Source organism: Hypomesus transpacificus, chromosome 16 (genome assembly GCF_021917145.1).
Source record: "Hypomesus transpacificus isolate Combined female chromosome 16, fHypTra1, whole genome shotgun sequence".
Taxonomy (NCBI): Eukaryota; Metazoa; Chordata; class Actinopteri; order Osmeriformes; family Osmeridae; genus Hypomesus; species Hypomesus transpacificus.
The window spans coordinates 4,194,636-4,217,855 of NC_061075.1; the positions used below are offsets into that span (position 1 = coordinate 4,194,636).

General features: G+C 49.5%; 2 protein-coding genes across 6 annotated transcripts; one reads left to right on the forward strand and one right to left on the reverse strand.

Moving 5' to 3' along the window:
• The first annotated feature begins 1,125 nt into the window (after positions 1–1,125).
• rubcn (rubicon autophagy regulator) lies at positions 1,126–18,313 on the forward strand. 5 transcript variants are annotated; one of them, XM_047036787.1, is made up of 21 exons: positions 1,126–1,326; positions 3,055–3,208; positions 4,151–4,234; positions 5,060–5,219; positions 5,368–5,474; positions 5,746–5,941; positions 6,566–6,970; positions 7,908–8,003; positions 8,141–8,256; positions 8,507–8,717; positions 9,401–9,505; positions 10,115–10,189; positions 11,770–11,830; positions 12,094–12,226; positions 12,664–12,809; positions 13,030–13,094; positions 13,207–13,445; positions 13,625–13,686; positions 13,909–14,062; positions 14,226–15,411; positions 16,853–18,313. In XM_047036787.1, the coding sequence occupies exons 1-21, from the start codon at positions 1,289–1,291 to the stop codon at positions 16,999–17,001; spliced, it is 3,942 nt and encodes a 1,313-aa protein (XP_046892743.1). In that variant the 5' UTR covers positions 1,126–1,288; the 3' UTR covers positions 17,002–18,313. The 5 variants fall into 5 exon arrangements, with proteins under 5 accessions (XP_046892743.1, XP_046892746.1, XP_046892744.1 ...); XM_047036790.1 differs by having other exon boundaries at positions 14,226–14,319; XM_047036788.1 differs by having other exon boundaries at positions 9,416–9,505.
• Positions 17,861–22,979, reverse strand: LOC124478531 (5-hydroxytryptamine receptor 3A-like). Its single transcript, XM_047036792.1, has 6 exons — positions 22,716–22,979; positions 22,463–22,632; positions 21,911–22,071; positions 21,433–21,643; positions 19,056–19,352; positions 17,861–18,947 (listed from the first exon to the last, which is right to left on the reverse strand). Exons 1-6 carry the CDS (start codon positions 22,817–22,819, stop codon positions 18,721–18,723), a joined length of 1,170 nt encoding a protein of 389 aa, XP_046892748.1. The 5' UTR covers positions 22,820–22,979; the 3' UTR covers positions 17,861–18,720.
• Positions 22,980–23,220: the final 241 nt, after the last annotated feature.

Consider the following 23,220-nt stretch of genomic DNA (forward strand, 5'->3'; position numbering starts at 1 on the left):
TCTCCTCTGTAATTAGGGAGATCCATCCTGTGTGAGAGGGAAAGGAGAGAGAGGGGGGGGGGAAGAAGTGAGGTTAAAGGAGGACAAGATGGACTGTTCCCGATGACTGTTGTTCTCTCTGCTAGGTGACGAGGGGGTGGTGTTCAGTAACTCTGTGGAGACCTCACACGTCAGAGGAGAGCCTTTTCAGGACTTGAAGTGTGTGTGTGTGTGTGTGTGTGTGTGTGTATACAGGTGTGGATGTAAAGGAAAAAGGTGTATAACCAGAATCTTTTCATTCCGTCCTCCCGCTCTGAATGAATCTTCATCTTTGTTCATTCACTGACATGGCCACTCCCTCTCCGTGCAGGGTTAACAACTTCAAGTCCAATTCTTCAATTAGATTTGACTGCAGGAAGTCATTCTTATTATTCGAAATTTGACCAATAACACAATTGTGAGGCAACTTCAAGTGGTCTACACATTGGGTAATCCGAACAGAAACTGTGTGGAGGATACCCAATGGTCTTAATGCATCAGGCTAAATGTTGTAGCCTATGTAGTAGGCTAAGTTGATTTTCTATCAATGCTGAACATGAACATGAGAATATCCGTGGTAAATCATAGTTTTCCCGTTGGGTCAGTGTTACAGCAAGGTCTGGTTAAGCACCAAGTCACGCCAAGCCTGCCCCGGAACAGACTAGTTTTGCAGCCTAAGTTGCCATAGTAACCGAATTTGACCGACGTTGAGCTAGCTTTATGGAACCGAATGAACTAGAAATGAGTTCGACTAACTGACATAAGTCTGGCTTATTCGGTAAACTCGCTTTATGGAACAGGCCTTTTGGGTGTTGGTGGTCCACTAAAATGATCGTTCATCATTGAGCACAGGCTCTTTCCCATGCTGTGTGAGGAGAAAGACCTTACACTGTAGTTCATAGAGACCCCAATTTACAGTATTTTTTAGTTAACAGTATTTTCTGCAAGAAACTGTCAACTATAAAAGGAAAAATACATCACAAAAAAGTACATAGCTAGATGGCACCAGAGTCTCAAATCAACACAACCGACAAGTCTGGCAACCCGGCCCGCCCCCAAATAGGCAAGTCATGCGGTTGTTGCTTGTCTCTGGATCCTCCCACTGGATGGTGTTTTGACTTTCTTATCGGACACTCAGTGACAGCTCTGCTGACTAGGAAGAGTTGTACAATCGCCAGTCGTCGCTGGTGACTTGTCTTCAGTTACTGAAGACTCTTTGGGGAGAAGCTGATACAGCAATTGTTTTTGGTTTCCCCCCTCATACGAAGACATGGAGATCACGGCAGAGAGAGAAGCCGAGGAACGCAGGTAAGGATGCAGGGAACAGCTTGAGACTGGGTGGGATACTGCGAAGCTAATTAGCTATTAGCATATCTTGGTAGCCTCAAAACGATGACGCCCTAGCACACAACACCTGCAAGTTATTACTTGTCATACTTCGCTAGACCAGCTTGCTAGCTAACCGTGCACTGCTTTTACTTTGTGTTTACGCTTTCTTTCAGCAATTGATCTAAATAGTTTAGCATGTCGATCTTGCAAACTGCGACGTGTGTTTGCTAACGCACAGTAGCTGGTGGCATTGGGTGCTACACTATGTACTCTAAATGGAGACTAGCTAGCTTGTTAGCATAGCGAAAGTAGCAAGCAAATCAAGGGATGTCAGAAAAACCAACGATGACTGCTGTTTTAGTCAGTGTACCTAGTACTTCACTAGCTAGCTAGCACCAAGTAGTTATTCATAGCAATTTTTATATAAAGTTGCACACAAGCAGTATCATAATTTAGTGCGAACAACTCATAGGATTTTGTCACTTAAAGCTATTGCTACTGCTAGTCATCTAGTCTTCTGTCAATACTTGTTTGAACAACCGGCTTCAACCTTCGTTAGCCGAACCCAAATAACGACACTCATTCCAGTGTGTCTATGAGGGAGAATGGAGTGTCGGGAAAAATCTAATCTAATGGACAACCAAAACACATTCTGTCTCGTTAGGCTAGCTACCTCACTGGTCGTGGCTAGCTACCTCACTGGTTGTAGCTTTCAGTATGTTTACAGTTGCTAACGGATGTCATACTGAGCTGCTCTATTCTTCCTGCATGGCTGTGGTTGCTTTAAAATATCAGTAGGCCTACATTATTTTGTACATCCCACAAAATAAGACATCTGAAAACGCTTTTATGACTGATTACTCAAGTGGTTATAAAATCACTTATAACTGATTACTCAAGCGGTTATAAAATCACACAAACGTTTCCCTGTTAAGTTAACCTTTAACCTTTTCAACCTGTCTGAGCCCTGTGGAATGCCCCCCCCCTGGAATCCCTCTCATACAAACACATACACCACACTGAGGAGAATGTGCCTATCTCATGCCCTGGTCATTTTCTCATTATGTGATTTGATTAGACTGGTGACTTGGTAGCAACCATGCTCCTTTGGACATTTAAAGAGCATGTGGTCATAAATGTTACCTTGTTAACACCACAACGCAACCAATTCATGTCCTTACACGGTTTATCAATGAGCATCTCTTGGCTGCTGTTAGATGGAATTAGCTCTACAGCGACCTGCACATTTGATATTTTAGACACAGGATAATAAAACGGTCCCCTCCATGTTTTCCAGTTTCTGGAAATGTGTGACTATTCATGACTCACTTTGCTTTATAGCACTTGCAAGTGGGTCAGCGAGAGAGAAAGGGAGGAAAAGGAAAAGAAAGTATGCGAGTCTGTTCAGTGTTTTCGTGTCAGCATTAAGCTTCAATTCACTGCTGACTTGAGGGAAAAATGAGGAAGTTGTGGAGATGAGCCTGCTGTAGTCGTTGGTCAAAAGAATGTTGGTTTAACTGGGTTGAGAATGACATCGCCACACCTCGTGGCTTTGTCCTTCGGAACGATCGTTTGACCATTGTGTTTGATTACTTCCCCCCCCCCCCCCCCTCTCTAACCAACATGTCAGACAGTCTCCTAATTATTTGACATCATCTGCTCTGATTCACTCTCCTCCCTCTGCTCCTTTTCTCCCTCTGTATCCAGGAGGGAACACTGGAAGCTGCTGTCCAGTCTGAAGACCACAGTGGAGGGCCTGGTGTCCAGTAACAACCCCAACGTGTGGTCTCGCTACGGGGGCCTGCAGCGGCTGCACAAGGACATGAACAGCATCCTGAGCCACGGGCTCAAACACGAACAGGTCAGCAACGACGCCCAGGGCCGAAAGGCACACTGGAGGTCCGTTCACAAGTACGATTTCACGAGTAGACCTGTTTAAAAAGAACACAACACCGTTCCGACACGTATGGACCAATATCAAACGGCCTCTATCGACAAAATGCCCGCGTTCCAGGAAGGAGTCAGGCTGAGCGGTTAGAGAATCGGGATAGTAATCTGAAGGTTGCTGGTTCGATTCCCTTCCGTGCAAAATGACGTTGTGTCCTTGGGCAAGGCACTTCACCCTACTTGCCTCGGGGGAATGTCCCTGTACTTACTGTAAGTCGCTCTGGATAAGAGCGTCTGCTAAATGACTACATTTAAATGTAAATGTTCCAGAATGTTCTACCGTTCGTTGTGAGACAGGGTTCCCCCCCCCCCCCCCCCCCCCCCCCCCCCCCCCCCCCCCCCCCCCCCCCCCCCATTGTTGCCCCCACGCTGTCGTCAGGCCTTCGTGATTCATTACGCAGTGCCATCGCTTCTGTGTTGGTTACATAACATTTACATTTACATTTAGTCATTTAGCAGACGCTCTTATCCAGAGCGACTTACAGTAAGTACAGGGACATTCCCCCCTAGACAAGTAGGGTGAAATGCCTTGCCCAAGGACACAACATCATTTGACACAGCGGGGAATCGATCCGGTAACCTTCAGAGTACTAGCCCGACTCCCTCACCGCTCAGCCATCTGACTCCCAACGACTCCGACTCCCTTATAACGGTTATACAATCTCAAAATGAACCCACTGGCATACATTCTGAAGGCACTTGAAACCAGGTTGTGTCAAATAAAGGTAAGGGGGAAGGTGAATGGTGGAACTACCGACACAAAGGGTCACACGACAGTACAGTGTGGCTTTTCTCGCTCTGCTCGGTTGCTCAGGACAAAGCTTCGGTTATTTCAACCGTCGGTTTTGTGTTGCAGGTGTACTATAAGCAGAAGGACTACTGGCCGTTCGTTTGGTGTGTGCGTTACATCAGTCCGCACTTGGCCTCGCACGTGGAACAGGTACGGAACGCAACAGATCCTAATGTAAGGGAAGTCAAAACATTATACAGTCGATACATTTTTACAGCCTCGGGCCTTTGTCGCAGAAATAAAGGAACATTCCTTCCCAGAAAACCAGAATGTTCCATTCTCAATGAACAACAAGCACACCTTTCACATGCTCTCATGTTGACAAAAGAGGATTCCACGCACACAGTCAATCAGTAACAGCCTCGTTGTTGTTGGCACAGCAACACCTCTTTCTCACATGCTGCTGTTGTGATGGTCAGTGCACCCTTTACCCCTTGACCTGCTTCATGTCTTGTGGATGGGATCTCATAAGACTGAGGTGTCGTCCTCGCAGTCCTCTCAGTTACCAGAGCCAACCTCCCGTTATCGAATGACTGGAGGTGGTTCCAAGATTGCTGCTGCTCAGCAGTCGTGAATGGATTGATTCGTGTTTGACCTAGTTGTCTTTTCCTACCTCTCTCTCTCTACCTCTCTCTTTCTCTCTCTACCTCTCTCTTTACTCCTTGCTCTCTCTCTCTCTCTCTCTCTCTCTCTCTCTCTCTCTCTCTACCTCTCTCTCTACCTCTCTCTCTACTTCTCTCTCTCTCTCTACCACTCTCCCTCTCTTTACTGTTCACTCTCTACCTCTCGCTTTACTGCTTACTGTCTTTACCTCTTTCTTTCTCTCTCTACTCTCTCTCTCTCTCTTTACCTCTCTCCCTATCTCTTTACTGTTCACTCTCTACCTCTCTCTTTACTGCTCACTGCCTCTACCTCTCTCTTTCTGTCTCCACTCCCTCTCTCTCTCTCTGTCCCTACCCACCTCCGTGGCTGTAGTTCAGTAAGCTGGAGCCGGTGTTGAGCAGTGGGATGCGGAGTGCAGGGGAGAGCCACAAGGCCGAGCGCTGGCTGCTCCACAGCCTCCAGGTCCACCTGCTGTCGGCCCAGCTCCGGCCCCTCCTCAGACACCAGGGGCACACGCGCAAGTACTTCAACGGTCAGTGATAGATAACCCCCGCGCACCTCTCTCTCTTTTCCCCTTGGCTTTCAAGTTTATGGATTGTGTCATGTTTTTTTCCCTTTTTTTTTCTTCTGTTGGCCGTTTCTCCTGACTTCCCCGATCCTTATCTCTGTCCGTGCCTCAGAGGAGGCCTTTCTCCTGAGCGAGCCCCACGTGACGGCCATGTTCCAGTGTCTGGAGGCGGTGGAGCAGAACAACCCCAGGCTGCTGGCCCTCATCGACACAGCCCGGGTGAGCACTTCTAGAAACTTCCAGAGATTCCGACAGTCAAGCCTGGGAGTGTGTGCGTGTGTGTGTGTGTGTTCGGCAAACGTTTATGAGCGATGTTGTTCTAGATGTTCTCGTAGGTTACGTTCCAGTCATCTGTTTTTGCTTCGTGTTGCTTAATGCGGAGACAAATTAGGAATTGTTCCCCACTGGACCAGGTTCGGTAGAACCTCCCTTCAACACACCAAAATTACACACCGGCGTAAACTAACCAAGCCATCCGTTTCATTCCCAGCTCTCTCCTCTGAAGGGTCTGATGAAGACCCAGAGTATGTGTGTCTTAGTGGGGGCCGGGAGGACCAGCAACGGCCCCCAGCATGGAGAACTCAGCCGCAGGTTCACCGCCTCTCAGCTCTCCCTCCGAGAGGGACCCTCCGCCACCAGCACCCCCACCAGCACCACAGCCTCTTTACAGAACACTGTTAACACAGGTCAGCAGGGGCACGATGGATGGATGGGTGGATGGATGGGTGGATGAACGGATAAATGGATGGTTAGGTGGATGGATGGATAGTTGGAAGAGTCTGAGGGTTATTTGAGAGGCGCGGATAGTGAACGAGAATAGAATGGGAACAAGAAGGGCAGCGTTAAATACAGGGTAAACAGACTAGCTGGAGCAGGATTCCTGGTAACTGAGGTTAAAGAAGACCGTGGAGGGTTTAGGACAAATTAACAGAAATTTGACCGGTGCTCGCTTAATAAGATTATGATTTGGGGCGTTAAGAAGACTGGGAATGCGTCTTTGCATGAATTCACCATAGTCTGCTCGTGAATGTATGTCTGACTGCACACAAGCCTGATTGTGCGAGCACATGACAGTTTGCGGAAGAGTACATTGAAGAATTTCTCTACAACAGGCTCGTCTGTCAGTGTTTCCGAAAGGGACGCGCGAGCAGGAATGTTCGCGAATTAGAACATCGAAAATCTGAAATAAAAGAAGGGCGGAAATGCAGCACTGCTCTTTTTGCGTTGTGTCTGCGCCGCGAGTCTAGCCCAGGAACCATTTTTTGCCTCTCTTTTTTTTTGGTAACCTTTGACCTCGTTTTGTCTTCCAGACTCCAGCGCCCCGGGTGCCCCCTGGCTCTGTGTGTCCGGGACGGGGGAGTGTGAGCGCGGCGCGACTCCCCCTCCAGTCGCCCCGGCCGTCCCCCGCATCGCCCTGACCGAGCCCGCCTCCCCCCCGCCGGACGCCGGCGAGGCGGACTACGACGACGGGCCCGAGTACCTGGCCATCGGTAACCTGGGCCAGCGCCGCCCCCGCCGCGACTCCCGCTGCTCCGCCGCGGCCAGCGAGCCCGAAGAGGTCCTGGCCACGCCCCTGGGGCAGAGTTCCCTGGCGGGGGCCCCGCCCCCTCTCCGACGCTCCTCCTTCTCAGTGGGACAGAAGGGACCCGACCGGGGGGGCAGGGGCCACGTCCGCTCAGTGTCGGACACGGGACTCGGTCGGAATCACAGACATGGTGAGTGACTGTGTGTGGGCGTTTCAGAATAGGCAAGTGTGTGTGTGTGTGTGTGTAGTAGCGTGTGTGTGTGCGCAACAGCCCACTGCAGGGGAGCGCTGCCAGCACGTTTCCTGGAAGACGCGGCGCGACGGCAAAGTGTCGGCGGCCGTGTGGCGAGACGGTGTGCGACGAGGTCGAGCCCACATCCTGCCCTCCCTAAAGCTGCACGTTTCCTGCCGCGCTCGGATGTTCGACTTTGCTTCTGAATCGATGCAGCCGTCTTTAGGCTCTGTCGCCACTTTAACTGCAAACCTTTCTCTCTCTCTCTCCTGTCTTTTGCCTCCCGCTCTTTCTCCTTCCGTCTTTGCGCGAAGGAGGTGGCCAAAGGAAAATCACCATAATCATAGAGGACCCTATAGCAGGTTGGCGGCGCGGACGGTACCGTCCATTGCCCTCCATTTCTCATTCCCAACCCACCCACCCCTCCCCTCCCTTGCCTGAGCATGATTGTATCTCCTGACTCATCTCTGGCCTCGCCATCCTAGTTCCTGGTTCCTCATTTGTGCTCCCCGCTTCTCGATTCCATGCCGCCGTTTCTGTTGTCGTCGTTTTTAGTCGGCTTCGGGTCAGACCCAGGCCGTGAGCCCGAAGCCCCCACCATGACTTCGGTGTCTTGTTGTTGATGCAGGCCACTTGTATTCAATCCCTTGCATGCTGTTTCCATTACATTGCGGTATTTGTTGTGTTCACTCAAAGCATCGGAGATCAAAAAATGTTGACCTCAGGTAACCTTCAACCTTGGTTATTGATGACGCGATGCTTCGTCAACATTTCCTGCTTTGTTTATTAGCAAAAGAAAAATTGGGGGGTGGGGGTGGGGGTAGTTCAGAGCATGTCTGAAGCTTGACTCACCGGGGGTTGTGCGTTATTTGAACTTTGCTCCTCTGTGTTCTAGAGTCGCCTGAAGTGGACTCGTGTGTTCAGGGCTACGGTCCCTTCTCCCCCCCGAGCAGTGATGCGAGCACTGCCAGCTCCCTCTATATGGAGTCCAGTGAGTACGCTCGATGACACCTGCCGCCATCCACCCTGACCACACCATACTCATGCCGTGATACATGGTCGGTCCAGGAAGTGTGAAAGTTTTTTGTGTGTTTCATACGTGTGTGTGTGTGTGCCTCGTGGGTTCAGATGGCTCGCAGTACGGCAGCGTTCCAGACGGCATGTTCCGGAAGCCGTCAGAAGGCCAGAGCCTCATCAGCTACTTGTCAGAGCAGGACTTTGGCAGCTGTGCCGACCTGGAGAAGGTATGTGAATGAAATGATATGCTTGTATCACAGTAAACCCTGAAATACCCTACTAGTTTAATATTGATTAAAAAAAATAGGTTAAAAGGACAAATATGTTGGGGCTTGTTAGGATAGAAGCTTGACAGGTTCCTAACGAAATACTCGAAACAAAGCCAAACTCCAAGGAGTTCACACGTCCTCGTTCTGAACACGAGGGAGGCAATATTGAACTCGAAACCCAAACACGACCCCCCCCTTCGCCTCCCAGGAGAACGCCCACTTCAGCATCTCCGAGTCCCTGATCGCCGCCATCGAGCTGATGAAGTGCAACCTGCGTCGGCGGCAGGAGGAGGGCGGGGGCGGCGGCGAGGAGGAGGGCGACAGCGACAGCGAGATCCAGCTGCTCAAGCAGAAGATCCGCCTGCGCCGGCAGCAGCTCCGCCACGGGCCCACGTCGACCTGCACGCCGTCGCAGCACCGTGAGTGCCTCGGCCCCCTCACACCCGACGCACGCGTTTTTCTCACACACACACGCATGCCACATGCTGTCACGCGCACACACACACGCTGTGGATGCCCAGTGATGGTGAGCTGTGAACTTTCAAATGAAGCAGCCCAAAACACACTACAGACAAGCCAGAACAACGTTGTGAATGTAGGTAGCAGAAAAATGCTAAATGCAGAAAATATTGGCTTAAAATGCTCGTGAAGTTTTCATGGCTCTATTGTCTGTTGCAGCTCATCATGGCTGCAAACGCTTTTTTTTTTTAATCTACATTTATTTGTAAGCCGCTCATCCAAACACTATCACCTAATTCACTGCACGTCCTTGAGCAAGACCTGCTGATGGTCAACTTTATACAATGCCCGCTTCTTGAGATAATTGAGTCACGAACATTCCTGCCTTTCCAGTGACAGCAGATGGGAATCTACAGTAGAAGGTTATCGTTCAAACTGGTCCTGCTTGTGTCTCACCCTCTTATCTCTCTCCCTCTATCTCTCTTTCTCTCTCTGTGTGTCTGTCTCTATCTTTCTGTTCGTTTCTCTCTTTATCTCTCTCTTTGTGTTTCTCTCTCTCTCTATGTCTCTGTCTTTCTGTGTCTCTCTCTCTCTGTTTCTCTCTCTCTCTCTCTCTCTCTCTCTCTCTCTCTCTCTCTCTCAGTGTTCCACTCGACAGACAGCGGAGGATCCAGGAGAAGCTCCCAGGATTCCCTGCACACGTCTGACTCGGACTCCGTGGAGGAGGTGGTGGAGTGCGAGCTGAAAGGTAGATGCCAGGGGGGGGCAGGAATCCCGTTCCTCTCTCAGTGGCGAGGTGCCCACGTGTGCTTTGTTCTCATCAGCGCCATTCCCGTTCACCTCATTCCGTCGAGCTGTAAACATTTCCCCATTTTGCCATGCGCCGTCGACAGCCGCGGCCAGGTCAAGGATACATTTGAGGAATTGTGATAACGGCGTATGAAAGCTTAACTCACTTGGCTCTGGGATTTATGACATTGAGACTTTGGAAGGGTTTGATTGGAAGCTTTTATCATTTTCCATTTCTACGCCACACACAGTCGTAGATGTGAGGCATTTAGTCCTGAAAGACAAAGAGAGATGGACACGGCTAACTCGTGCTAGCATCCAACAGTGACTCTTATAGGTGAACAAGTGACACAAACGGTGTCTAAAAAGGTTGGCGCATAACTTACAGCATGGGGGCAGGTGTGTTTGCCTAGTTTTCCTGTGTGTCTTTGAATATTTGTTGTGACTGTGGTACCGCCCATGCGTGGGGTTCAAATGTACACATTATTGTCCATGTTGTGTATTTGTACCCATGTGTGTGTGTTTGTGTCTGGTGGCGCCCGTGCTGAGTGTAGTTTCTGTCTCCCAGATGGCAGTGAGGGCCAGACCCTGATGGCGGTGTCTCAGAGTGGCCTTTCCCTGTCACTCGCCTCGCTCTTTTCAGGTATCTGCCAAGGGGTAGGGGGGGCTTGAGGCCTAGGGAGACTGGGTAAGGGTGGCTGGAGGCCTCGGAAGACTGGGTAAGGGTGGCTGGAGGCCTAGGAAGACTGGGTAAGGGTGGCTGGAGGCCTAGGGAGACTGGGTAAGGGTGGCTGGAGGCCTAGGAAGACTGTAAGTGGGGCTAGGAGCCCCTTGGAGACAGGGTAAGTGGGGTTAGAGGGCAGGGAGACAGGGTAAGTGGGGTTAGAGGGCAGGGAGACAGGGTAAGTGGGGTTAGAGGGTAGGGAGACAGGGTAAATGGGGTTAGAGGGCAGGGAGACAGGGTAAGTGGGGTTAGAGGGCAGGGAGACAGGGTAAGTGGGGTTAGAGGCTAGGGAGCTCCAGTAGGGGGGCTAGAGGCATATGGCGGCTTGGCTAAAGGCATAGATGTGGCGGCTAATAATATGGTGGGCTATGCAGGACAAATATTGGCTGGATTCCAAACCAAGAACTTAGTTAATTATCTTTGGTGACTTTGGCTGTCATTAAGTGACTTACATAATTAGTATTTTGTTAATTGGAGGCTTAGACTAATGTAAGTTATGGTTTTTGAGACATGACCTCTTCACTGAATCTCAGGTTAGCTAGGTTTCTGTATCAGTTTTGTTTCAAGTTTGACCTCGCTTATTAAACTGAGGGGGAATCACTGAATTGAATAGGACCATAAGAGAGTGTTCCGTTTGGAATCCAGCCAGTGGCATTCCTCAACTAGCGTGTGCGCTTGCCTTTGTCGGTGCTTGTTGCTCGTTACGGCTCCAGGGTTTAGTGACACTGCGGGGGAATGGTGTGTGTGTGTGTGTGTGTGTGCGTGCACACGTGTGTGGTACATGTGCGGTTCACGCTTGCTCGCTCATTCATTCATCCACGCCCTCAGTTTCATTTGCTTCCATATGCATTATGATAAACTCGCACAATGTCTTTTTAGAATGCTTCAGACCGTACGGCTCTTACACACAGTCACTTATTGCGTCCCCCTCTTCTCACAAATGCTACATTTATTGAGCACTTTGCAGCAGCAGCTATGACAGTCTGGCTTGTAGTTCTTCTTCAGTTTCCACGCTGAAGCATCAGCAGTGAACTGTGGTAGTGACCAGCGAATCGAATGAAGACCGTGAATGAGACAACCCAATTTCTTTCACCATCAATAAGATCCTTATTCCAGCGTCCCTAAGAGCAGTTGCTGATGAGGAGTCTCTAAACAAAGGGGCACCTTGTTGAGTGCCTTCGTTCTTGTCACTGATTAATTTTGTGTATCTGGCCGTTTGGCGTATCGCCGGTTTCGGCCGCACATGGAAATTGCGCCCAAATGAGTGTGTCAAAACACAGATAAGCTGGAAACGCTGACGCAGAAACCCGTTGCTCGTACTCACTCGTGTTTAAGATCTCCCCAGACTCTGCCACACAGTACTGTCTGATGCCTTGGTGTGTTTACTCTGAAGTCCACTCAACTAGTTGACCTTCAAACATTCAAACGTAGCAACTCTTAGCCTAATCTCCTCCCTCTCCTACCACATGTTCTTTCTGTTTTTTGTATTCTCTCCTCAGACGCCGACATCAAACGTAGCGTCACCTCCAGCGGTCGGTCGTTCCTTAGCTCCGAGTCCATGTGAGTGTCACTTCCTGTCTCCCCCTCCCAACTTCCTTTCCATACAGAACCGGTGTTGCATTTTAAGTACATATAAGCGTCCACCCAAACAGTAGGCATGTAACGCATCTGGTTATCTTTTTGTACTCAGAGGGGGGGGGGGGGGAATGGAAGGGACCCAGGGAGGAGGAATTCAGTGAGGGTTTCCTCGAAACCATCTCATGCGTTTTCCTTCTTCCTCCTCCACGCCTCCTCCCCTGCCCTGTCTCTCCCTCCCTCCTCAGCTCCCCCTCCTTCCTCCAGTCCAACTCTGCTGAGTCGGTGGCCATGGGCCTGCTCAGGCAGTTTGAGGGCATGCAGCTGCCCGCCGCCTCGGAGCTCGACTGGCTGGTTCCAGAACACGACGCCCCTCAGAAGGTTGGCAGCCCCCCACTGCGCTCACACACAGAGAGAGAGAGAGATAGAGAGAGAGAGAGACAGAGACAGAGAGACAGAGACAGAGAGACAGAGAGAGAGAGACAGAGAGAGAGAGACAGAGAGAGAGAAACAGAGAGAGAGAGAGAGACAGAGAGAGAGAGACAGAGAGAGAGAGAGAGAGAAACAAAGACAGAGAGACAAAGACAGAGAGACACACAGAGAAAGAGACACACAGAGAGAGAGAGACACAGAGAGAGAGACACAGAGAGAGAGAGACACAGAGAGAGAGAGACACAGAGAGAGAGAGACACAGAGAGAGAGACACAGAGAGAGAGACACACGGAGAGAGACACACGGAGAGAGACACACGGAGAGAGAGACCCAGAGAGAGAGAGATGCAGACATACGCACAGTGAAACACACCGTCTCTCCCACAGCTCCTGCCCATCCCCGACTCCTTGCCCATCTCCCCGGACGACGGCGAGCACGCCGACATCTACAAGCTGCGGATCCGGGTGCGAGGCAACCTGGAGTGGGCCCCGCCGCGGCCGCAGATCATCTTCAACATCCACCCCGCCCCCAAGTGAGTCGGCAAAACGCGCTCTTTGGACACGAGACGAGGATCCCCGGAGCCAGGCTGCACCCTGCTTATCTTTCATTTGATCTCTTGGAATGTATCTCTTGAAGTTAGAGTCCTCTGTGAACTATCTGTTTGTCTGTGTTCTGTTCCTAACCATCCTCTTATTGCTTATGTCTCTCTCTCTCTTTCCAACTGTCCTGTCTCCGTTTCTGATCCGTCTCAGGAGGAAGATCATTGTCGCCAAGCAGAACTACCGCTGTGCGGGCTGTGGGATCCGCATAGACCCAGGTAAGCCTCTAACCCAACCACCCTTACTCTTCCCCCTACCCTGATGACCTACCATGGCGGCCATTTTGTGTCTAACTCTGACCCTCCCCGGTTCGACCCCTCACCACCCCAGACTACATCAAGCGACTGCGCTACTGCGAGTACCTGGGCCGCTACTTCTGCCAGTGCTGCCACGAGAACGCCCAGACGGTAGTGCCGGGCCGCGTGCTCCGTAAGTGGGACTTCAGCAAATACTACGTCAGCAACTTTGCCCGGGACCTGCTGGGCAAGATCGCCGGGGATCCCTTGTTCAACCCCAACGACATCAACAACAGCCTCTACAAGAAGAACAAGGCTCTGGAGACGGTCAGGGTGAGTGCCACTAAGACGAGGCCCCACCAGCGACGGTTGCCGGTTCAAGTAGCTTTGAAACACGTTTTCTTATTTTACTTAGTGATTGCCAGGCAAACTGAAGTGGGTTTTTTTTTTTCTTCGAAAGATTGTTTGTCTTTGCGGTGTTTGAACGCACAGCTATTTTACCCTTTTTATAGGTCTTGAGAGTCCAACTCTTCCACATGAAAAACCTCTTCAAGACGTGCCGCCTCGCTAAAGAGTAAGCAATTTGGACTTTGTGCCGTGTGTGTGCGTGCGTGATCATCAATGGCTTTGTTGGCATGCGAAGGTTTACAGCGTAACCTTCTGCTCCGCATAAATCTGTGTGTTTTCCCGCTTTGTGGAATGTCTACTACCAGGCTACTGCCTGTCAGACTCATGCTTATGGGTATAGACACGGCTCCTCGAGTGCACGCTCGTGTGTTTGCGTCCCCCCCCGCAGTGTGCTGGACCAGTTTGACAGCCTCCCAGGACACCTGACAGAGGACCTGCATCTCTTCTCCCTCAACGACCTCGGCAGCGTGCGCAGCGGTGAACTGGCCCCCCGTCTGCGAGACCTGCTCAAACTGGGTTCCGCCCACGTGGCCAGCTGTGTGGTGAGCGAGAGCGCCGTCGTTCGATCTTTGAAACGCGTGTTTTCCTCGCCGACGGCCGCGTCGGCGTTGGCGGGCTCCTGTTTTATTGTGAAGTCTTGGAACGCGGGCGTGTGTGCGGGTGGTCACGTAACCATAAACTCTTCCATTCCTCTTCGTTCTCTAGCTGTGCCAGGCCAAGGGCTTCGTCTGTGAGTTCTGCAACAACGACAAAGACATCATCTTCCCCTTTGAGCTGCATAAGTGCCAGCGCTGCGAAGGTGAGCCCCCCCTTGTGGCCGGAGGGATATGCGGCCTGCGCCCCTCCTCCTCCTCCCCTGCCCCTTCCTGGAGAAACTGGAAGTTCCCCCGACCCCGTAGGCTCGCGAGGGCCTTGTCCCAGGACAGGAGAGAGGGAGAGGGGGGGGAGCTGGACGAGAGCAGTAGCGGAGACCAGGGAACGGGCTCGGGCGTCGAGGAGGCGGGAGGAGAACCCGGGGAGGGACGCGAGGGGGGAGCAGAGGAGAAGGAGGCCGAGGGTGCGGGAGAGAAAAAGAAAGGGGAGAGGGAAACGTTGTTTGGAGCGTTCAGGCGAGGCCGACTCGCCGCGGCCTTCTCTCGCGGCAGGGGAACGGAGGGAGGGACGGAGGGGAAGGCGGGAGCGCGGGCAGCTGAACGTGAGGGGGCGGAGGGCGAAGACAGGGAGATGAGTGGCGGCGTACGGAAAGAGGCGAGCAGCTTATTCGAAGTCCTCAACATTTCAAAAACAACCAAGAAACTCAGCACAGCACAGGGCGCCGACAGACTAGCGGGCGTCAAAGGCGACAAGGAGCAGGGAGAGAAGGAACAGATAGATGAAGACGGAGGAGAAGAGAAAGAGAAGGGAGAGGGAAGTGTCCCACGGGTCGGTACGCCAGCTAAGGCTCTCTCCGGGGGAGATCTGGAGGATAGAGGGAAGAGAGGGACAGACGCGGAAGGAGGGGGTAGAGAATCTGAGGAGGAGTCGTCAAAGCAGCACCGGGAGACTGAAAGCGACGAGGAAGAGGTGGACCGTGAGGATAGTGTCACGACGGCAAAGGAGGGAAACCAGGGGAAAGAGAGTAGCCTGAGGGAAAGACGGGGTGAGGTGGGCGGAGGCAAGACGGGGAGGTTCTTGAATCTGAAGATGTTAAAGCCATCTCGATTAGCCAACATTTTCTCAAGAGACACCAGAGAGAGTAGTGAACGGGATGCCAGTGGCGAGAGTGACGGAGCAGACGACAGACATGCCAAAGAGACCGAGGCTCCCTTCAATTGGAGGTCTCGCAAAACGCGCAGAGCCAGGAGAATAACCAAAGTGAGGAAAGAGAAGAAGGGAGGCGAGGAAAGCCAGGGTGAGAAAGAGGGGGGTGCCAAAGTAGAGGCAGAGGGACAATGAGCAAGAAATGGTTCGACTTCTTTCACAAAAGAAGGACAGCGGTCAGAAAGAAAGAAAAAAAACTTTCAGTGGAGGGAAGGGTGTACCATACAGGCGTTTATCCACTTTTTTTATCATCTTTGAAATTCTTCCCATTTCTTCTTCTTCTTCTGCAGTTAAGTTCTCTCTTTCTCTCACTTTCCTCTGTTTCTGGCACTTCTGTGTGATGGTTGTTTGGAATCTTTTTGGAAGTCGTTTTTTCTGCCAGTGGGTGACCCGACTGTGGAAGTGGGACTTGTTTAATAGAAACGTAACCTTTACACTTGTAAACGCTCCTCTACTTGACTTCCTGGTGGTGGGGACTTGTCTAAGCATGGCTTATCGTTCTGCACTTGGCCGTAGTTGGTTGTCTAGGCAGTCGATTTGTTGTTTGTAGCCCAAACATGGGTGCGGTCGGATACACCTATTTGCTTTGTCTCCTCTTACACATGGAGCAGAGCTGGTCTCTGTCCTCGACAAACCTCTCGCTGTTTCGGACGCGAACTCCCTGAGCTTGCTGGAAATCTGGTCTGGTTTATGGGTGATGCCAAAGTTCATTGCTAGCAGTGTTCAGGATTCAGTCAGATCCTGAATTATTAGTGAGATAAGCCATACATTTGAATTATATGATTTGCTATTGCTGCCTCCTGTTAAATATGCAATTTTTTGTGATTTATTTAAGTAGATCTATATATTTTTGCGACCGCGACTGAATCTAAGATAAAGCCGTTGTTTTTGTATTGTCATCTATCAGAATGAGGGATGCCTATCTTTACAAATAGTTTGTCTTTGAGAAATAAACATGTTCATGAATTTCAGTCACTTGGTCCTTTTCATTAATCAGAACGCACCATTTCATTGGGAATCCAGTTGAAATATCCAACACGGTAGCTGAAACCTTCATAAGCACTCTCTAAAGGGTTGGGGCATTCGTGCAAGTCAGGTTGAAACGGGTATGGTGCAGACTGGTGTAGCCTTCTGTTGTGAGGTGCCAAACTCCTGCAACTCCTCCTGCCTTTTGCTTTACTGACTTACTCCTCCTCTTTTTATATCCATTTACACCCCTCCCCTTTATCTCTCGGATGACGATTGGCTCTTCTGTTGTGACATCAGTGCACCTCTGCCTAGAGCTAGGAGTATTCTTGTCAAACTGGTTTGCATTGTAGAGGTAAGGGAGGCCATGGAAACCCTCCCACAGACTCATTCGATGTCCATATTTGTCTTTGTTCCTCTCCCGTACAACGTGTCTAACGCGGCCGGCGTTCCCCATGGCCCCATCCAGCCCAGTTCATTTGTAAAACTTTGCATTGACCACCTGGGTCTCGGCATTCAACATTAATGGTCTTGGTCGTCTTTTTTTCTTCTTCTCCTTCTTCCAGAGTGCAAAGCATGCTTCCACCGCAACTGCTTCAAGGGGGTTAAGGAGTGCCCGCGATGCCAGCGTCTGGCGGAGAGGAGGGAGAGGATGGCACGGAAGAACATGGAGGAGCAGGAGGACAAGGAGGAGGACGAGGGAGGCGGCAGCTGAAGGGAACCGTCGAGGGGGGAGGGAGGGAGGGATGGAGGAGGAAAACCAATAGAGCACAAAGCGACAATGATTGTAGTGACTTGACCATGCCCTTCTTTCTTCCAGCTCCTTCTCATCCCTCTTTTTTTTACCCTCCCTCTTTCTATTGCTCTCGTTCTCCCCCGAAAGCACAGCTTCCGGGAACGACTTTGTTATGGATTTGATGGGCTACACTAGCTCTGCAACAACAAAAAAAACGTCTCTCAGCCTAAACTTTAAATAAAGGGTGATTGTGTGGGTTGCTGCTCTAACCAAGTGCAAATGTGACATCATCCTGCCATTCGAGTCAATATTTTGCCATTTTAAACATGTAGAATCATTTCAAAGTATTTAAGAAATCCGTGTTCTAAGGCTCTCTCCTATTTTATGCTATTTTAGATAGGCCTACTTGCCTCTTGGTCCGGTGTACAGTATTTACTGGTGGAGCTATAGCTACTGAAAATTGCAAAGAGAAAAGGAGTTTGTCTAACTGGACATTATTAGGAGACCTTCAGGCAGTGTTGCTGATATTTTTTAAGATTAGACAATGAAGGCGCCATATTTGTGCTGCTTTGTTTGTGTTTGAGGGAATGTTTGTGTGTATATGAGGTTTTGAGCACTTAAAATATTATGGGTGTGCAATGGAGAGAATGTGTGTGTGTCTCTGCAACTGCTGTCAATGTACGTATTTCTTAGCAAGCATTTTGCACCAGCCTAACAAGGCACTTAATAGTTCCCTTTTCTCGTTGTGTGCGTATGTGACACGCGAGAGCATCTTTATAGATTTATTTTATTTGATTGCACTGACTCGTCTGTGGTTGGGGAGGTAGGGAGGCGTCCATCTTGGGGCTTCTCTTAGCTTTATTTCCTAACGGGGTTCGCCTGTCACAGGTGTCAGCCATTTTTCAGTTATGGTTCTGAGGTCTGTTTTAGCTGAGGTTCGGTCTCCATACACCTCAATGGTATATGTTATACCATGGAATAAGTTGTGTTCTTTGTGGATCTGTTAGCTGTCGATCAGTGACTGGAGTTGTGTGACAGACTTATCTGAATTGATTTTAACAAGGCTGCTTTAAAGAAAACACTGTATTGTGATTATTCAATTCTTTTTCCTGAATGAAGTTTCTTTAATTGACTTGTTCAAGGCCTCCCCAACCCAGTGAACTATTGTTAGTTATTAACTCCTTTTTTATGTGGAGGCGTGTGAGGATATTGAAGTGCACTACTGAAAAAAAATTATATAACAATAAAAATGTATATTGTGTTAAATTGTTATATAATTATGATGACAATAAAAGACTGGTCAGACTGTTCACCGTTGGATTTTTATTCGACAGATTAAATGTTGAGTAGGAAGTTAGCAGCAAGCTAACATACCTAATAAACAGACATGACACGGCAGCATTTCGAACACAGTGTCTTAATGACCGTGTCCCATTTTATTGTTTTGTCACCTCAGGCGCAGCAGGCTCAGTCAGGTGCTAATGAACTGGAAGCATAACAAGGCCAATAATAGCAAAGGGCTCACACACCACACAGCATTCAAAAAACAGAGGAGAGGATATATTGTACTGGAAGAGTAGGTTACGTGTATACTGTCTCTACTACATGTACAGTGCTAAAACTACAGGCTTACACACTTGTTACACAGCTGTTCTCCATCTTTCCCCTCATACACACACACCCACCATTTCCAGCCCTTCACTGGTTGATCCAGATAAACCACATGCAGATGATGACCAAAGCGTAGCAGGTAATGATGAACAAGTAGATGCGGAAGAGCAGGAAGTCCAGAACGTAGCCCACATGGCACCACTGGTCCAGCAGCTGTCCTTCCTTCTGCAGTGACGTCAGATGGGCCCGCAGAGCGCTCAGGTCCTGGCTGATCTGCTTCAGCTCTGGTACGGTCGCTACTGTCGCCACAGGACCTGGCATGGACACAATTTCATTGAAATTGTAAGTTATTTGTAATAAACGGTTTGCTCATTTTACACCTTCGTTTGTGTGACCAAATGTGCATCATTCTATCCTCTCACCCTTAATGCTGGCAGGGTGGTGAGAGGGTGAGTGGTCTGCTGATGATGGTTGGATGATCCAGGGCCCCTGGGCCGGTTCACACTGGTTGCCTTTGTCCGTCTGGGTTCCGGAAGCAAGCGAGTCTTGCTCCGGCCAACGGTAGCAGATGAGGCGGGCGATGTGCTCGAGGACGACCACACGCACCCAGTGGGGAACCTTGCGATACTTCAGGGAGTTGTGGTGGAGCACGTAAGTGATGATGACAGTTTCCATCAGACTGATGACCATCAAAGCCAGGCACACTGAGAAATAGATACCTGGGAGAGAGAAAAGGGAGACACAGGGCTGGGCTCACTCTGGGGTTGTCGGGCAGGAGGAATTCAATGAATAAAACAATTAGTCGCTAATTGATCGTTGCTAACATCGTTAGCATCGTTGACATCTGGACAAGCCAACAGAATGGCAGCTAAATGTTTGGGACGCAGGTAAAACCAAGCTTGAGAGGGTGCCCCTGTGGCTTTCCAGATACCATGTAGACTGAGACCTTACAGCACTGGCTTCAGTTCGAATCTGGTGCTAATTAGTCGCTAATTGATCGTTGCTAAAACCCCACGGTTGACATCTGGACGAGCCAACAGAATGGCAGCTAAAGGTTTGGGACGCAGGTAAAACCAAGCTTGAGAGGGTGCCCCAGTGGCTTTCCAGATACCATGTAGGCTGAGACCTTACAGCACTGGCCTCAGTTTGAGTCTGGTGCTGACCCCGTTTACTGTAATATCTCAGCAGAGGCCTGCAGAGGTCGAACTGCCCCTGCGTCAAGGACGAGCGTGCTGGTGCCTGCCCCTGTTCCGTGTTGACCGTCCCAGAATGCTGAATAAGATCCGTGTAGTTTTCGACTCGAGTGCGCCACATGGAGGAGTGTCACTCAGCGATGTCCTTCTCGAGGGTCCTGACCTTAACAGCCTGCTGGGTTCAGGAAGTAACCGGGAAGCCATCCTCGCTAACATACAACGCATGTTTCACTGCTTACTGGTGAAGGTGGACCACGACCAATGACGACTTACCTGCGATGTTGTGTATTACAGAATGTGAGTCCACCCCTTCGGTGGCAGTGCCTCCTCCCCTGCCGCGTTCATGTCCGGTTTACAAAGGGCAGCAGAAGAAGCAAAATCAGATGATGGCAGTGATGCAACAAAATTCATTGAACTTGAATTCTACGTCGACGGCCAAGGAGGAGACTATCGGTATTGTTGGACCAGCGCAGAAAATGCCTGCAGCTTCTAACCTCAGCTTGAAAAAATTGCATTATATAGACCCACAGTCATTGACGCGTTCCCAACCGAGGACCGTGGTGTCAAAGACTTAGACTTTTGAGTTTATGACATGGAGCGTATCTTTGGGTGTTCTTGGAATTTGTGCACAGACGCCTTCATGTTCCGGATGACCAGAAGCCCTTTACTCAGAGAGAAAGTTCTGTCAATGGTCGATAGTCTCTACAACCCCCTAGGGTTTCTCGTACATGTCTGTCCACGGAGGGTTGAAACTCAGAGAGCTCCCCACGCAAGCAAAGGGATTGAGACCCGCCACTCCCCACAGACATGGACTTTGAGTGGACCAGATGGAGAGAGCTGCTCCAAGACTTAGAGGAAGTCCAGATAAGCTCCCCTTACACGCATCTTTTTCCACTACAGGCGCACAGAGAAGAGAACTCTGTCTTTGCGGACGCTTGAGTGAAAGCCATTGCAGCTTTATTCTACATGAAGGTGACGAACCATGACAAACAAACCGCAGTTGAGTTGAAAGGCTGAGTTGCCCCCCCCCCCAGCCTGACTCAATGATCCCAAGGCTAGAACTGTGGACGGCTGTACTCATCCGAAGTGGATATTGCTGAGATGATAGTCACAGAGATAGATGCGACAACACGGATAGTGGGGTTGTACTACGATAGCTCCACAACCAGTCAAGGAGATTCAGGGATCTCTTCAAAGAGGAGTGGAAGCAAGTCCAAAGCTTGGCTGACACCTTTTGGAATAGGTGGAGGTGTGAACATCTCAAAACATTGCAGCTTTGACAGTGGCAAGAAAAGAGGTCAAAACTTTAAGAAGGGGATGTTGTTCTTTTAAAAGACAATCAGGCAAAAATGAATGAATGAGGCATGAGCATTATCACTAAGAACTTTCCAGGTGGAGATGTAGTTGTCCGGAAGGTTGAAATGGAAATCATCAAAGAAAAAAAAAAAAACGTTCCTTTGTCTTTGTAACACAACTATGAATACAAAAAGATGACTCCCTGTTATAAAAAAACATAACAACAGATTGGATATCTAATTGCAACCATGTTGTGCAAATTCCTACCCACGTCCCTCATAATTTTAGCTGAAAACCCTGTTGCCTGAACCTAAGATCGGTGTCCCGTTGGCTGTGCTGGGGAGCAGGTTGTTCATGATGAGCAGGAAGACGGTGTAGCCCAGGATGAGGGTCATCTTGAAGGAGGCACGGTCGACGCTGTGAGGCGGCAGGTAGAACGACACAATGTCGATGAGCATGAGGAAGGAGCTGGGGATCAGGAGGTTGACCACGTACAGCAACGGACTCCGCTTGATCACCACCTGGTGGAAGGAGGAGAGAGATTGCCTTTGGTTAGTGAGGACACAGCAAGCGAGTGTCAAATCCCAGAACCTTCTGTGGGTGGATGAGGGGTTAATGATAACAAGGAGAAGTCCTTCAGTGGTAAATCATCTCTTTATGATCTTTTCATGATATCTCTCTCTCAATTTGTCTTCAATCTCTTAGAGACAAATGTTTTTACTGTGGCAAAGATAGCATTTCTTAATAGTTTTTTCACAATCATGCTCACTCACACACTCTTTTCTCACCCAGAAGGTGATGATGTCCCACTCGTCTACGCCAAATTTAAGGATTGAAGTGTCCCCCATGATGGTGACCAGCTCCCACTCCCCGCTGGCCTCCAGATTGCGTTTGGAGTTCTCTGACATCTCCTCAAATGTCAAGGCTGCATTCAACTTCACATCCTGGGCTGGGACATGAGGCATCAGGCAATTTATAGTATAATAATCAGGAAGGACATTCATGTCATAGCGACAGAAATTCATAAAACTTTACAGGGATGTCATTTCATTTTCAACTGCAAGCTTGCATTCCCCCCCCAAAAAATGTACAATTCCTGAGATCTTTCAAGTTTGAAGGGCAGTCACTCATGGCAGTGGGAAAGTGACTCCTAGTAGAAGTCACTCACACACCCAAATACTAACAAATAGTGGCAAATGTTTGATAGTAGACGGCATTTTCAAATCAAATGACATTTATGTGTATACATTGCTTTTAACAACCAATGTCACAGAGGACTTCACATATGCCCAAAGAACTGCAGTCAAACAAAACACTAAACTGATTTTTGTATTACTTACTGGTGTGCATGTAGGAGCCGAATGTGAAGGAGCAGTTCTGGATGTCGAAGGGAAAGCTGAAGATCTTCAGGTTGCAGGCACTGACGAGCCGCAACATCCTGTTCCAGCGGATGTGACCCGTGTGGTTGACGTACACGTAGGGACACTCCTGGGACACGTCGTCATCCACACTAGAGGAGGGAGGGAGGGGTAGGTGAGGAGGGATAGACGATAGAGGAGGAGAAGGAAACAATGACCTGTTTTGGATACTCACAACTCAAAGACAATGATGTCAGGGCTCCAAAGCTCCCTCACGGGTAATGATATCCTGGTGATACCATCACAAGCCACAGGATCCCACACCAGGTATTCATTCATCCAAGCCTTACAAGAAAGTAGTTCCAGGTAATAAAGAAATTGTTTAGTAGGAACAACTATTACAGTTGTTCCAACAAAACATACATACGAAATGTACTGTAATATAGAATATAATATGAGTGATTCAGAACAGTTTCAGTTTAATCAAGCAGCAGTTCTTAAGTATCAACAAAGCTTTTAACATAAGAGACACAAAGTAAGACGTGAAAGCTCAGGGACCTTGACACTCACCATTCTCACCCAGAGGAAGGTGGTGAGAATCTGGGTCTTTTCATTCTGAAAGAAAACCAAGAACATACTGTGCCTTAGAAGTTGTGTACTGTACCAAAAATCGATTGTGTTGTTGTTTTTTCCGGCAGAAACGCAGCCTAAGTAAACGTCTACCTTAAACACTAAAGAAA